Source organism: Tyto alba, unplaced genomic scaffold (assembly GCF_018691265.1).
Source record: "Tyto alba isolate M040663 unplaced genomic scaffold, T.alba_DEE_v4.0 Super-Scaffold_2, whole genome shotgun sequence".
In the NCBI taxonomy this organism is placed as follows: Eukaryota; Metazoa; Chordata; class Aves; order Strigiformes; family Tytonidae; genus Tyto; species Tyto alba.
In genome coordinates, this window is record NW_024881282.1 from 510088 (window position 1) to 525740 (window position 15653).

General features: G+C 54.9%; 1 protein-coding gene across 3 annotated transcripts in view; it reads left to right on the forward strand.

Moving 5' to 3' along the window:
* DCHS1 (dachsous cadherin-related 1) overlaps positions 1-15653 on the forward strand; it is an 80359-nt gene that overhangs the window by 32170 nt on the left and 32536 nt on the right. For all 3 annotated transcript variants that reach the window (XM_032994533.2, XM_032994534.2, XM_042793440.1), the window contains exon 2: positions 352-2162. In XM_032994533.2, coding sequence (XP_032850424.2) covers positions 411-2162 — 1752 coding nt within the window. In that variant the 5' untranslated portion in view covers positions 352-410. The remainder of the gene's footprint in view (positions 1-351; positions 2163-15653) is intronic.

Below are 15653 nucleotides of genomic sequence, written 5' to 3' on the forward strand. Positions count from 1 at the left end.
CTTCTCTAGGGCAGCTGGCTCCAGTGTTGCCAAGAGGGTGGGTGGTTGGGAAGAACGCTTGACTATGTAGGAAATAGCCTATGTAATAGGGTACTAGCTGCTAACCTTAGCACACTGTCAGGTGTGACCTGCTTGGCTGACTTGAGGTGCTGTCCCAGGCCTTCATTCTAGGCACCGTCTGCTCTGTCACATTTTCACCTTTGCTCCATGCGAGGGATAAGTGATACAGAGCAATCGGACAGTAGGTACGTGGCAGGCCTTCCCTCTCCAGGTGTTTTTTGTTTTTTTTTTTTCTGTCCTTCCTTTGCTGCTCCCTCTTAACCAGCATCCTCTGGTCTGCATTCCATGCAGGATTAAGGCGCACACTGCAAGGGAAATCGAGCCACCCTCTGCTCTGCAAGGCACTAGCAATGGAGCAGATGAAGAGGTCAGCCATGCTTCTGCTGGAACTGCTAATTCTTGGAGGCCTGAGAGCAGGCAAAGGCTCTGCTGTCCTGGGCACTCTGGATCTACAAATAGATGAGGAGCAGCCAGCTGGCACCATTATTGGGGACATCAGTGCTGGCCTGCCCCCTGGAACTAGTGCCTACATGTATTTCATCTCAGCACAGGAGGGCAGTGGTGTTACCACTGACTTGGGGATAGATGAGAACACCGGTATCATCAAAACAGCTCGTGTCCTGGACCGAGAGACTCGGGACCACTACAGCTTCATTGCTGTTACCCCAGAGGGCATCACTGTAGAAGTGAACATCCAAGTGAATGACATTAATGACCATGCTCCAGCCTTTCCCAAACAACACAGCACCTTCCAGATCCCAGAGCACACCCCCATTGGCAGCAGATTTCCCTTGGACCCAGCCTTTGATGCTGACAGTGGCCTACTCAATACGCAAGGCTATGTGATTAAGGGAGAGAATGTGGGGCAGGCCTTTCGCCTGGAAACACGTCGAGGACCCAATGGGGTCCTATATTTGGACCTGGTGGTCAGCAACGTCTTGGATCGGGAGAACCGCTCATCATACTCCCTGCTGTTGGAAGCCTACGATGGTGGTTCTCCTCCCCGGAGTACTCAGATGACGCTGGATGTGTCCATCCAGGACATCAATGACAATGCTCCTAGCTTCAACCAGAGCCGCTATCATACTCTCATCTCAGAGAACTTGAAACCCGGCAGCAGCATCCTGCAAGTCTTTGCCTCTGATGCAGATGAAGGTGACAATGGGGATGTGATTTATGAGATCAACCGGCGGCAGAGCGATCCTGACCAGTACTTCACCATTGACTCCCGGACCGGAGTCATCAAGCTCAACAAGGGTCTGGACTATGAAGTAAGGAAGGTGCATGAGCTGGTGGTGCAGGCACGGGATAAGGCTGTCCATCCTGAGGTCACCACAGCCTTTGTCACTATTCATGTGCGTGACTACAATGACAACCAGCCCACCATGACTATCATCTTCCTGAGTGAAGATGGCTCCCCCCAGATCTCGGAGGGAGCCCAACCTGGCCAGTACGTGGCACGCATCTCCGTTTCTGACCCAGACTATGGCGAGTACTCCAACGTCAATGTCACACTGGAGGGAGGGGATGGCAAGTTTGCGCTCACTACCAAGGACAACATCATCTACCTGATTTGCGTGGACCAGCTCCTGGATCGGGAAGAAAGAGACTCCTATGATTTGCGGGTGACAGCTACTGACTCAGGAACACCTCCACTCCGGGCAGAATCAGCCTTTGTGCTGCAAGTGATGGATATCAATGACAACCCTCCACTCTTTGACCAGCAGGAGTACAAACAAAGCATCCCCGAGGTTGTGTACCCAGGCAGCTTTGTCCTGCAGGTGACAGCTCGTGACAAGGACCAGGGTCCCAATGGGGAGGTGCAGTACAGTATCATGCATGGCCGTGACACCCACTCCAGCTGGTTTGCCATTGACCCGGCCACAGGTATCATCACCACTGCTGCCCCACTGGATTACGAGAAGGATCCTCAGCCTCAGCTGACCGTGCTGGCCACAGACAGGGGAACCCCTGCCCTTTCTTCTTCAGCTGTGGTGCATGTGGCCCTGCAGGATGTCAATGACAATGAGCCAGTGTTCAGGAGTAATTTCTACAACGTGTCCCTGAAGGAGAGCACCCCTGTTGGGACCTGCTTCTTACAGGTAAGTACAACTGTCAGAAGCTGAGCTTGAGGAGGGCATGGCCAGGGCGGTGAGAGGATTGGGATGGGAGACCTGCTACTGAAGGCTGTTTGATGCAGTTGTCATGACTTAGATGGGCAACGGTTGCAGCAAGAATGCTTGAACAGAAATCTCCATGCTCAGTGTGAGTTGGAAATAGGGCAGAGCACTGTTACACCCTTTCTGCATGCAAGTACTGAGTGATATCACTGATACTGTGGGCACACCTTGAGGATGTCCTTTGTGCAGAGCACAGTGTTGACCTCAGCTAAGATTGGGGCCTACTGTACCAGACCTTGCTTGTGCAAGCGTGGAGCTGCCTTGCAGGCCAGGACACTCAAAATGCTGCTCAGGAACATGGGTAAGACCTCTGGGAAGCTGCTTGTAGCCAAGCTGTTAACTTCTCTCTCCCCCTGTGAGATCGTTAGCCTAAGTTCATCAGTGTTTTTAAGGCTGGTTGTGAACATTAGCATTAATTATGCACAATTGGTATTGTTATATTACCTTGGAAACAGCACCCGTGGGATTTGAGCTGAAAGGCATGTGCTGCATCAGCCTTTGCGTAGTGAGAGGTCACAGGTGAGGCCTGGAGAGATGCTGTCCCTCTGACAGGTTCTGCAGACCCTTAGATGTGCCAGTAATGCCATTTGTATTTTGCGTTCCCTGCATTTGCTGTTTCAATCACAGCTCAGGCCCTGGAGCCCTGGCTGCTGGAGACAGGCGACGCGATCCGTCTGAGCCAAGATGGGGAGACCTGGGGCTTGGGGCTGACAGTAAGGAACTGGTGCGGTAGCGCAGCAAGGCACTGCCAACCATGGCAGCATCCAGTTTGGGACAAGCACTTGTGACGTTTGGGGCACTTCTTTGCTGGAGTCAGGGGACACTAGGATGTCTGGTTGGGGCCGTGAGGGGCTCTGGGGCCAGGTGGTGAGCGGTGCGCATGGGGCCAGGAGGAACGGGTGAGGGGGAGCAGGAATTCTGGGGTCCATGAGCCAAGGCAGGAGGAGGTCCGGAGACCTGGCCAGGGAAAAGGGTCTGGAGGAGGAAGTGGAGCTGCCGAGGAAAACAGGTCTGTGGTGTGCTGTGGGTGCACTGCTGGGGCATGGAGGGGTATGAGCGTGCGGGCTGGTGAGCGTGGGCCATGTCAGGTGTGTGAGTGCAGGGGACTGATGGTATGGGATGGGGGTGCTGGAGGAGGGACTTGTGGGGTGGGTGCGTGCAGGGGAGGGGTGTAGGAGCATGGGGGAGAGCGTAAGGGGAAGGAGGAATGGGGTGGGAGCAAAGGCCAGGTATGGGGTAGAGGGACATGGGGCAGGGGCAGGTTGAGGATGGGGCAGATCTTGGGGGGGTAGGGGATGGGTCAGGGTGGGAGCGGGGTGAAAGTCTGAGCAGAAGAAGTGGGTGGGAGAGGAGGAGGGAGATTTGGGTGGGGGTAGATTTAGATTTGGTCTGTGCAGGGCAACACTCCACCCTGTCCTTGTGGGGTGGGGATGGGGACAAGGACAGGACCAGGGCTGGGGGCAGAGATGGGGAAGGGGTCAAGGGGTGGGGGTGGATTCGGGGACAGGGTTGGAGTGGAGGAACCAAGCGTCCCCGGGCGAGCACGGAGGCCCCAGGCGTGTGCAGGGATGTCTTGGCTGCGGCAGCCCCTGAAGGGAGGCCCCCCTCTCTCTCCTTCTCCGTGCCTTCCTGCTCAGTGCCGCTTGCCGTGTGGGAAGGCGTTCTGGAAATGCAATCGGAGATGGCGGCTGCGCTCCTGACTGCGAGTGCGGGGACAGGCAGGAGGGAGAGTGGGACCTGCGGAGGAGCTGGGGCTGTGCAGGGCCGTGGGGACGGCACAGAGAAGCTGGTCCGGTGCATGGCTGCCTGGCCGTGGTGGGGCCGGGGTAGCGCAGGGGCCAGCCCAGCTCCGCACCGCGCAGGGGAAGGTGCTGGCCCGGCGGCCAGCGGTGACTGAGGGATTGGCCAGATTTCGATGGTCTTGGCTCAGCCCTCGTGTTTCGTTTGGAAACGGCGCGTCTGGGCTGAGCGCAGGTAACTCCCGCGTGGCCTCGGCACAAAGCAAACAGCTCACACATCTGCTGCTGCTTCCTCTGAGCCGGGAAATGTGAGAGGATGGGAAAGGAGGCTGGCCAGGCTGCCGGCTCGGCACTGGGCCGTAGCAGGAGCGAGCCAGGTCGGGGAGCTGGGTAGAGCCGGGGCAGGGAGCCCAGGTCTCAGAGCACAACTGCCCGTGGTGGCCACCCCTCAGCCACGGCACCCCAGTTGCCCCTGAACGGGAGGGCTCCAGAGATGCTGTCCGGGTCCACGGCAGCCAGCAGCTCTCAGCATGTCCCGGGGAGGGGGGGGGGGGGGGTCGCCCGTGTCAGGTGTGCTGCCCCACAGACCCTGCGTGCAATTGCTCCCGCTTGACTCCATCGTCTGCCCGTGGCTTCTAGGCATCAGGGCTCATCCTGCCTTGGGTCTGGGTTTGGTCCAGACCTGCATAATGATCACGAGAGCTTAGGCCAGGGGGAGCCCCTGCCAGTGTGATGTGCAGGACACAGGACAGCCTCCGAGGTCAGCAGAGAACTGAATTGGTTCAATTCTCCATCTGACTGCCATGTTTGTCAGCAAAAAATCCTGGGAGGACCAGGTCTATTTTCAGACAGTGACAGTATCTGCTCTCCGTGAGCAGGACAGAATGATGGGGAAGTGAGGAGTCCCTGTGAGTGACCAGAAGAGACTTGAAGAATGCCTGCAGGTCTCCTGCTCCCTTGCACACTCCAACCTCTCTGCCAGGTCGGTCTTTGTGTTTGGTGTACAGAAAGAAGCAGAGCAGGTTGCTGGCCTGAGCTCCTGAGAAAGAAAAAGGATCTCATAACATCTTTATTTATTACTCGTGTTTATCATGGGCCAGGTCCCACAGTAGCAGACTCTGCACAGGCAGTAAGCAAAGGAAATAGCAAACTCACAGTTCAAGTCTGAGATGAGAGAGAAACACCTGTGGGGAGGGAGCCCCGGGGGAGTCAGTGAACATGACACCATCAGAAAATAGAGCAAGGGATAGTCACTGACTGGTTGTCTCTGTTTCTCTCTGTGGCCATGAGTTGATAATATAGAAGCTTTAGGGTTTATCGGACTACATTCAGATGATATGGTTACATGATGTGAAGCACAGTTCTGGTATAAATTCACCTTGCTAGCTTGAATTTGTTTTAAACGTTCGACTTTGTACCAGCAAGCTGCATGCATGGTCAGATATTGTCTTTCTGGGCCTTTCTAACTTTTCATGCGAAACCAAGTATTGTCTGTCCTTTGGCAGCCAGCATAAAGCACAGAGAGCTGTGTAAACCCCATGTTGTGAGCATAGGCTGATTTGACGGAAATGTGAATGAGATGAGATGGTAGGTTACTGATACTTGCACAGATCCAATATTAATGATTTTTGAACCAGGGTGTGCACATTTCCTTTGCATCCATACACACAATTGTTGGGGAACAAGAACACCAGAAATTAAAAGCTGACCAGCAACATACCCCACGTATAGTCTTATCTTGCAGTTTTGAGGACAAGCCTGATGAGTTTTGAAGTACTGGTTTGTGGTTCCGTGGAACTGGCTATGCCGCACGCTAGGAAGACCTGCATGAAATGCTATAGGCTAGACCAGGCCACATATACTGTATTGCTGAAAGAGAGTTTTGATGGATAATCCCTGATGCATCGGTTCTGCTACCGAAGGGGGCAGTTGTGAGAGGACGTGGGGAGTAGCTGTGCATGGGGACTGGAACAGTAAGAGGACTTGCGCTCACCGACTGCTGCCAAAGAGAGTGGCGGGAGGTGGGGAGGACATAACTACATGCATTCATTTTCTTGGGACAAGGGATTTAGCATTAACCTATTTTGAGACCTTTGCATGACATGAAACAGGCCTCCCCCCCCCCTCAGAAACAAGAAGGCAAGCTTCCTGAGGCAAGATGGGGAGACGCCTGTGAGGTTGCTGGGGTGCGGTGCGAGGGGAGGGAGTGCATCATGCTTTTGGGACAGCAGGCTGTAATGTGCGAAGGGTCTGGGGGTACACAGGGAGTGGGGACATGGGGGGATGCTGGTACATGGAGAGGTTGTGGGGGAGGTGAGTGCTGTTGTTACCGCCAGAAGAGCTGCATTTGTTCCAAATTCCTGTGAAAGTTATTTCCTTGCGCTGCCAGCAGCCTCCTCCTGGGCTTGGCACAGCAGCCAGCGCCATGATTAATTCAAGTAGCATTTCCCCTGGAGCTGCAGCAGCTTTTCCACTGCAGCCGAGAGGCCCCAGCCCCTCGCGCTCCTCTCCCCCCATGCTCTGCTCCTCCCCCCAGCCCCTCGCACAGCTCCCTCCTTCCTCCACGCCGATCCCCAGCCCCCTCACAGCTGCCCCTTTTCCCTCACCTCTGCTTCAGCCCCAGGCCCCCTTACACTCCTCTTCCTCCCGCAGTCCTCGCTCACACTCCCTCTCCTCCACGTCCACCCGCAGCCCCACACCTTGCACGCTGCCCTCCAAAGTGCCAGTCCCTGCACCTCCCCTCCCAGAGCCCCAGCCTGCCATCCTGCCCACCCTCAGTCTCTGCTCCTTCTTGTTCCACACCCTGTGCTTGCTGCCAGCTGATGCTGCCTGCTCCCCCCAGGGACCCTCACTGCTTCGCCCCCGGGGCAGCTCTCGCTGGCAGTGCTCTCCCTCACCAGCACGGCCCTTGGGACACTCCAGCCTCTTTCTGCTCCCCCTCCCTGCCTCCTACCCCAGGGGCACCCTGCTTGGCACGCTCCATCTGACAGTGCCCTGAGCCCCAGTCTCACCTGCGTGTCTTGCCCAGCCACTTCCCATCTCACTGTGTAGACTTGCTCCGTGAGCGCTCCCTGCCTGAGCTCTGCCCAGCTGAAACCCAGCCCAACGCCCTGGTTCAGAGTCTTTCCTGGCATCAGCGCTGCCCAGGAGACTGTGGACAAACCCTTTCACTTCCCACCCTGCCCTGTTGCTGCCCGGCTCGAGCCCCCCCACCTTGAGCACCCTTCCTCTGCAGAGGCTCAGCTTCCCCGCCCTGCTTAGCTCCCAAACTCCCGCACGTTCTGCTGGGGCTCCCATTTCACCTCCCTGCTGCTCCACCAGAGAAGGCTGGGTGCCCGCGTGTGCTTGCTCCTGGTCCTTCTGTGCCTTACTCTGCCCCTGCTCTCAGAAAGGCAGTGTTCACCCCCAGGCTCCTGCAGCCTGTTGCCTGGCCTCACCTTCCGTGGTCCTACCTCCCTGCCAACGTCTGTGACGAAACTACTTCCCCTCCTCCTCGAAACCGAGGGCTTTACCCTATCCCCGAGCGGTGTCGGAGGCCGTAGGCTGCCCCTGTTCTCCCTACCTTGCTGTGGATGGCTGTGGCTGCCCCACGCCTGTCTGTGCCACGGCTCTGGCTGTGGGGCTGCCAGCCAGAGCGCTCACCCGTGCCCTGTAGCTGCTGGGCTGTGGGGAGCCAGCGGTGCGGCAGACGGTGCCTGCGGCTGTGCAGGGGGCTCCCCCGGACGCGGTGCTCCCTGCACCCTCGGGGGTCTGACCCTCGCCGCGGCCACGTGTGCTGGACGGTCGCTGGGGCCAAACCCTGACCCTGCTGACTCCCCCGAGGCCCGAGCGTGCTGGAGGCTGAGACACAGCCCGGGAGCCAGAGGCAGCTCCTGAAATAGCAGCCGTGGCCGCTCCCTGGCTGCTTTTAGCTGGTCAGCAGTTGTGCCAGGGCTGGGGAGGGCAGGATGCCTGGCGCACACTCAGGCAAAGGGAGCCGTGCGTGGGATCAGTGACCACACTGGCGCCAGCCTCCCCTCCTCTCCCACCAAGAGCCGTCACTCTGAGGGGCGGGAGCCCAGAGCCAGATGTTTGCCAAAGCCACAGCGTAACATGTGCGTAGCAGAGATCCAGCCAGGGCAGGGCTCCAGATGAGCTCCCTGCCTGCTGACTGCGCTCACTGGAGGTGGGGAGGACAGCCAGAGAATGGAGGCCTGAGCTGCCGAGAAGCCCTCCATCCTTTTCCAGCACTGCGGACTGCATAGGGGAGAACATGGGTCAGCAGTAAGGCTGGGAGGGCAAGGGATGGCTGTATTTGAGGGGCTCTGGTGTTACCCTCTAGATGCGTCTGTGGGAAGAAGCCTTGACTCCTACAGATGATGCAGCTGAGGACCCCAGTGTGGGGCTGTCCTTCTCCGTCCGTCCTTGAATTGGGGGAACATAAGAACTTTGTGGTACCTTGGCTCTACTCATCCCTCCTGTCTTGCTGGTGGACTGGGAGGAGAGTGTGAAATAACAAGGCCTCAACGCCCGTCTTTGTCCTCCCAATTGTCCGTGCAGATGGGAGAGGCAGACCTGCCCAGCATCTTCTCTCACAGCAGTCATAGCTCCCTAAGACTGGCGCTCTGCTCTCTTTCTGTCTAACCCCGTGGCTCTTTGTCATCCACTTCTGCCCTCCTTTGGCCACAGCACTCCCATGAGGTGCTCTTCTGGCCAGCTGCGGTAGCTGCAGGGTGCACATGTGAAGACTTCTCACCAAACCTGCACGGAGGAAGGGGCAGGTAGCAGATGCTACTGCACAATGCTATCAGCACTGTGGTGCAGGGCTGGTAGAGCAGATCAGCACTCTCAGAAGGATTGGAGCTGAATGGGGAACTGGGAGGTTCAGGAGGGCCTTTGGGTAGACATCACAGAACAGCTGAGCGTGGAAGGGACCTCCTGAGATAATCTAGTACAACCCCCCCCTACTCAAGCAGGACCATCCAGAGTTGGTTGCCCAGGGCCATGTGCAGATAGCTTTTTGATACCTCCAAGCATGGAGACTCCACCACTTCCCTGGGCAACCTGTGCCAGAGCTTGGTCGCCCTCACAGTGAAAAAGTGCTTCCTGATGTTCAGAGGAAACCTTCTGTGTTTCTGTTTATGCCCATTGCTTCTGGTCCTGGCACTGGGCACCACTGGGAAGAGCCTGACTCCATCCTCTTGGTGTACTCCCGTGTATGGATAATATCCCCCACTCCGGGCATTCTCTTTTCCAGGCTGAACAGTCCCAGCTCTCAGCCTTTCCTCATAGCAGAGATGCTCCAGTCCCTTCATCATCTTCGTGGCCCTTCACTGGGCTCTCTCCAGTATGTCCATCTCTCTCCTGTACTGGGAGATCAGCATTGGACCCAGAACTCCAGCTGTGGCCTTACCAGTGCTGAGTAGAGAGGAAGGATCACCTCCTTTGACCTGCTGGCAGCACTCCCCCTGATGTAGCCCAGGATACCATTTGCCTTCTTTGCAGCAAGGGCGCATTGCTGTCTCCTCTTCAACTTGGTGTCCACCTGGATCCCCAGGTCCTTTTCCGCCAAGCTGCTTTCCAATTGGGTGGCCCCCAGCATATATCCTTGCATGGGGTTGTTCCTCCCCAGGTGCAGGACTTTGCCCTCTCCCTTGTTGAATTTCATGAAGTTCCTGGCAGCCCATTTCTCCAGCCTGTCAAGGTCCCTCTGGATGGCAGTACGACCCTCTGGCGTATCAGTCACTCCTTCCAATTTGGTGTCATCAGCAAATGTACTGAGGATAACTTTGCCCTGTCATCCAGATCGTTAATGAAGATGTTAAACAGGACTGAACCCAGTATTAACCCCTTGGGTACACCGCTAGCTACTGGCCTCCAAGTATACTTTGTGCTGATGATCACCACTTCTTGGGTCAAGCCATTCAGCCAATTTTCAATACCTCATTGTCTGCCCATCCAGACCACCCATCTTATGGGAGACAGTGTCAAAGGCCTTACTGAAGTCCAGGTAGACAATATCCACTGTTTTTCCTTCATCTACCGGGCCATTCATTTCTGAAATTGTTCAAACTTGACTTGCCCTTGGGTGAAGCCATGCTGACTACTCCTAATGATTTTCTTGTCCTTCACGTTCATGGAAATGGTTTCCAGCTGCTCCATCACCTTCCCAGGGATCAAGGTGAGGCTGGCTAGTCTGTAGTTACCTGGGTCCTCCTGCTTACCCTTCTTGAAGGCAGGAGTGATATTTACTTTCCTGCAGTCTTCAGATACTTCTCCCAAACATTGTAATTGATCAAAGATTATTGAAAGTGGCCTTGCAATGACATCTGCCAGCTCCCTTAGCATTCGTGGGTGCATCCCATTAGGGCCCATGAACTTATGTATGTCCAGTTTGCTTAAGAATTCACTGACTTGATCCTCTTCAACCAAGGGTACATCTTCCTTGCTCCAGCTTCCACTCCAGTCTCTGGGACCTGGGATTCCTGAAGACCAGTCTAACTAGTAAAGACTGAGGGAAAGAAAGCCTGAAGTAACCCCAATCTTTTATGCATCCGGTGTCACCAGTTCCCTCATCTCCTTCAGCTGTGGGCCAACATTTTCCCCAGCCTTCCTTTTGTCACCTATGCACTTATAGAAGCCCTTCTTCTTGACTTTGTCATCCCTTGCCAGATTCAAATCCAGTTGGAAGTTGAATGCAATCAGCTAGGTTTTCATGTAATTACAATGATCAGTTAGTGATTTCAGCAGAAAATGCTCCAGATTTCCTGAGCCCCTCTGTGGTAGCGGCCTCTTCTATACCTATCAAAGTCTTCAAAACACAGCACAAGGTTCATCCTCTGTGTTCCTTAACACATTCATGGGTCCTAAGGGGCACATGCCATTTAATTTGCATCCATTATATGACAGGAATAATATATTTTGCCTGCCGCTTTCATCCAGTTTCTTTTCCTGACTTGGCATCAGCAACGTGACCTAGTTGAAGATGTCCCGGCTCATTGGAGAGTGGTTGGACTAGATGAGCTTTAGAGGTCCCCTCCAACCTAAACTATTCCACGAATCTATGATTTTTAATGCAAAAACAACAGTAGCATATCGCAGCCTTCTGCTATCACTGCAGTTCCTTTTGCATTTACTGTCCTATCCCTTTTGCCCTTGCCTCTCATCTTTGAGGCCTTTCCCAGTTCTCCTCCCTGGCACACAGATGGTGATTGTGCCAAACTGTAGCTAATTTATTTTAACATTTTGCATTTTTGTGTGTTTTTCAGTTGGCACATTTCTGCTGGCATACCTTTTACTGTACTACTGTTCACATGACTGTCGTGGTATTCCTGAGTTTACAGTATCTGGCTAATCACATCTCTAAATATTCACTGTTTGTCATGTGTATAGACTTGAGAACATCCTCAGCCTTTCTATAGTGGTCGTAAACAACTTCTGTAGACATGGAGAGCTTGCCCAATGTGCAAAACAACCCACTGGGACTGTCTGTAAGGGCTCACTGCCCACTCAGTGGCTGTCAGCATTTGAGTGCCTTTGTCCCCTCTCCCCCACCCTGCTCTGAGGCACGGCTGCAGCACTGATTCACAACTGCCTATACTAAATATCTTGTCTCCAAAGCCTGCAGTGCAATGCAGCTTTTCCCTTAAGGATACTGTTGGTTTCTGACCCTGAAATCAGTCTCCAGCTGGATCTCCAGGTTGCCTGCTTACTTCAGCAGCACCAGGATGCTGGCCTCTGGTTCAGGCTGTTCCCTCATTCTGAAGTGATATATCCCCCCTGGCTTCCCTCTGCCTCTCCCTCCTCTCATTTCACTTGTTCAGTAAGCAAAATCTTAATTCCCTTCCATCAGGTTTTCCTTTGCAGCCCAGCTCTTGGTTTGTGCTGTATGCCTTTGGCTTCGTGCAAGGCTCACAGATACGTGAGGAAAACCCAACTAGTCCTGCAGCCCTCTGTCTACAAGATTAACAGGGATTTGAGAACTGTGTTGGTGGAGCCCCCCCAAATGCCTTGCATTTGCCCAGCCGCATGGGCACAGGGGAGGAGTGCAGGGGGTGAGTGGAAGAATTGTGAACTAGCCTGTATGTGACTGGGAGGTGGGGGGAGCATCTGTTGCTGGGACTGATTGGATTTACTGCAGCAAATCCAGGGCTGCTGCTGAGCGTGGAACAGTTGTGAGTCCTAAGATAGGATTCCTGCAATATTCAAGATAAAGGGGCCATATAACACAGGGCTACATTGAGTGGCAGACAAGGAGCCAAAGAGACCTGTAGTACAGCAGAGCAAAGTGATGTATAGCAGAGTAAGCTGCTTTACTAGTGTCCAACAGCCTGTGCTGGGGAAAGGGCGGATCACAGAGTAATTCAGATTGGAGAGATCTTGGGGGGTCTCTGCCCGCCCCGTGCTCAAAACAGGGGCAGCGGTGGGGTCAGACCAGGCTGCTCACAGCCTCATCCAGTAGCGTCTTGAAAACCTCCAAGGATGGAGGCTGCATAAGCTCTTTCAGCATCCTGCTCCAACACTGGACGGGCCCCAGAGGGAAGAAGGTTTCCCTTCTATCCAGCCTGAAGTTCTCGCTTCAACCGATGCCTGCAGCCTCCTGTTCTCCTCTTGTGCACCACTGCGAAGAGCCTGGCTCCGTTGCCTTGATAAGCTCACCATCGGTGTTGGCGGCTTGCTGTTGGGGCTGCAGCCTTCTCCCCCGACAGCCGAGGAAGCCCCAGTCCCTCAGCACCTCACAGGGCAGGTGCTCCAGCCCCTGGCCTCACCGCAGCTTGTCAGGGGCTTTCCTGTACTGGGGGCCCAAAACTCGATGCGGTGTCCAGCTGTGGTTTAGCAAGGGCTGAGCTGAGGGACCCTGACCTCCTGGCTGTGCCCCCGTTCACACGGGCCGGGGTGCTGCCGGGCTCCCCTTGCTGCCAGGGTGCACCGTGGCTCACGTCCTGCTCGCTGCCCGCCCAGACCCCCGGGACGTTTTTTCCCGGAGCTGCTCCCCCAGCCTGGCAGTCCCGGTTTGTGCTGTTGCAGGGGTGCTCTGCTCCCCAGAGGAGAACTTGGCATCTGTCCTTGCTGAGTTTCATGCGGCCCGTTCCTCTCCACCGCCTGAGGCCCTCAGGGTGCAGTCCTGCCCTCGAGCGTGTCAGCTGCTTCCCGATCCCCAGGTCGGTGCCAGCTGTACCCTCCACGAGGGTGCCCTCTGTGCCTCCACCGGCTCATTGCGGAAGATGTGAAGCAGGAGAGGTCCCCAGGCTGCTCTCTGTGGCGCTCCACTTGCCACCCACCTCCAGGCAGAGCACAGCTCACGAGCCACCACCCCCCTCTGAGCTCGACCCTCCAACCTGTTTCGGACTTGGTTGTCCAGCCCTCCAAACAATAACATCCTGCCTCGGATGTGAGGAGAAGGTGACAAAAGCCTCCTTAATCTTAAGTCAATTGTCATCCACAGCTGTCATCCCTTCAACCACAGATCCCATCATTTCATCGCATAAAGCAAGCAGGACAGTTAATTCGTGCTGTCTGTTCCCCTCCCAGGCTCCTCCATGTGGCCAAAAACATGCGCCAAGTGGAGTCACTTCATGATCCTCCCAAGGTCCAAAGTGTGGCTGACAAGGGTGTAGATCCTCAGATCATCCTTTTGGCCTTTTTTGAAGGTGGGGTGCAATATTTGCTTTCCTCCAGTCATCAGGGATCTCCCCTGATCTCCACCACAGTTGAAAGAGCAGCACCGTAAGTCTATTTCTGTCAACATCCGTTGATGCAGCCTGTTGGGTGCCATGGACTCGTATGGAGCCAGTTCACTGAAGAAATCCTGACTGGCAGTTCTGAACCCTATCAAAAAGCACGGAGGCCTGGGAGACATTGTTGGTGAAGACTGGGGTAAAGGAGGCATTGAGTCCCTCAGTCTTACCTGTGTCTGCTGTCACTAAACCACCCACTGCATTCAGAAATGGGCCCTTGTCCAGCCTCTTACTACCATTGTAATGGTAGAGGCTCTTCGTAACACCCGCAGTGTTCCTTGCAAGTCTCAACCCCACTTGAACTTTGACTTTCCCGATACCTTTCCTACATGCCTGCGCAATGTTTATAAATTTCTCCTTTGTAGCTTGCCTCTGCATCCACCTCCCATATGCTGCCTTTCTGCATTGCAGCTTAGCCCTAAGGTCCCTGCTTAGTCAAGGCCATCTGCTGATGTATCTCCTTGTTTTCCTGAGTACTGGGATGGATTGTTCTTGTGCCCGGAGTATGCTCCCCTGAAGGCTTGCCAGCTTTCCTGAGCTCCTCTGGCCTTCAGAGCTGCCTCCCATGGGATTCCTCCCACCTACCAGTTGTCTGTATAAGCTAAAGTCTTGCTTGGAGTCCAGTGTCTGTACTCTGCCACTCTCCTTCCTCACTTCCTTTAGGGTGCTGAACACAACTACTTCACGGTCACAACAGCCAAGGCTACCACCAGTTACCACAACCTCACTAAGTCCTCCCTTGCTAGCAAACAGCAGATCATGTCACCCCTGGTTGGCCTGGGAAATTGAAATTCTTTGTGACACACAGGGTTTGTGATCCAGAGGCTCAGTTACTGCTGCCTCCTTGGCAGCTTCAACTCAGGGATTCCCTGGCCCAGCATTGATGTCCTTGTGTTTAAAGCCTTTAGTGGATTTTTCTCAGTGAATGTGGGTAGTAGTTGCTTTCGGAATCGATACAACTCAATATCACTATGCCCTGAAGTGAGGAATTCCACAGTTTTGCATTTTTGTTGAATCCTACACTGCTGGAGAGCAACCAGCTCTGGCTGGCCCTGAACCAGGGCGCTGCCAGCACACCCTCACAGGCTGAGGCCGTGCTGCGCTGCCTTGCTTGCTGTCCTGCAAGGGGGAAGGCAGACGCGAAGAGCGGTCGAGTGCTGAAGCCCAGAATCTGCTTTCCAGCCCATGGTCAGGTGCCAGCTCTGCACAGCCACAGCAGAACTGTGTGGCACGGCTGTGTGGCACGGGAAATATCCTGGATAGGGGACACTGGGGGAAGCTGGCGATACAGGGAGGTGACGGAGGTGTCACGGGGGGTGACAAGAGAAAGGCAGCAGTCCTAGTGCCCATGGGAGCATCTGTGTGGGGCTTGGGACATGATGGAACTGCATGGGGTGCGAGAGGCAGGTAGGGATGGGATGTGCTGTGGGACATGGGAGAGGTGTAGCAGCTTGTTGCAGGCTGGACCTGGCCATGGCTACAGCGGTGTGCGGTGCTGGGGGACACCAGTGCTGCCCTGGGCTGAGTGGGCTCTATGCGATGCTGTGTGAAGTCTGGACTATCCCAGGAGCATGCTGTGGGCAGAGTGAGAGGACGAGGCGTGGAGGGGGAGTAATGCTCCATGTGCTGTGCAGAGCTGCAGCAGGTTCCAGAGAAATACCATGCTTGCAGCCATGCACATCTTAACAAGGCTGAAAGACAGGTGGGAGCACTGGCCCTGTGCTGCTCAGAAATCCTGGCCTCACGCTTGACTTGAGCAGGATGCTCTGCAGGACCCTGGGTCTCAGTTTCCCTCTGTTTTCAAGACCAAGGAGCTGATTGCTGTCAGAAACACATCCCATATGCAATAGCAGGATGCATTAATGCAACCATTATCTCCTAATGGCAAAGGATTTCCCTTTGGAGAATGGGGTTCTACAGGATAGAACAGAAAAGCTACAGGCCAGAAAACACTCTGA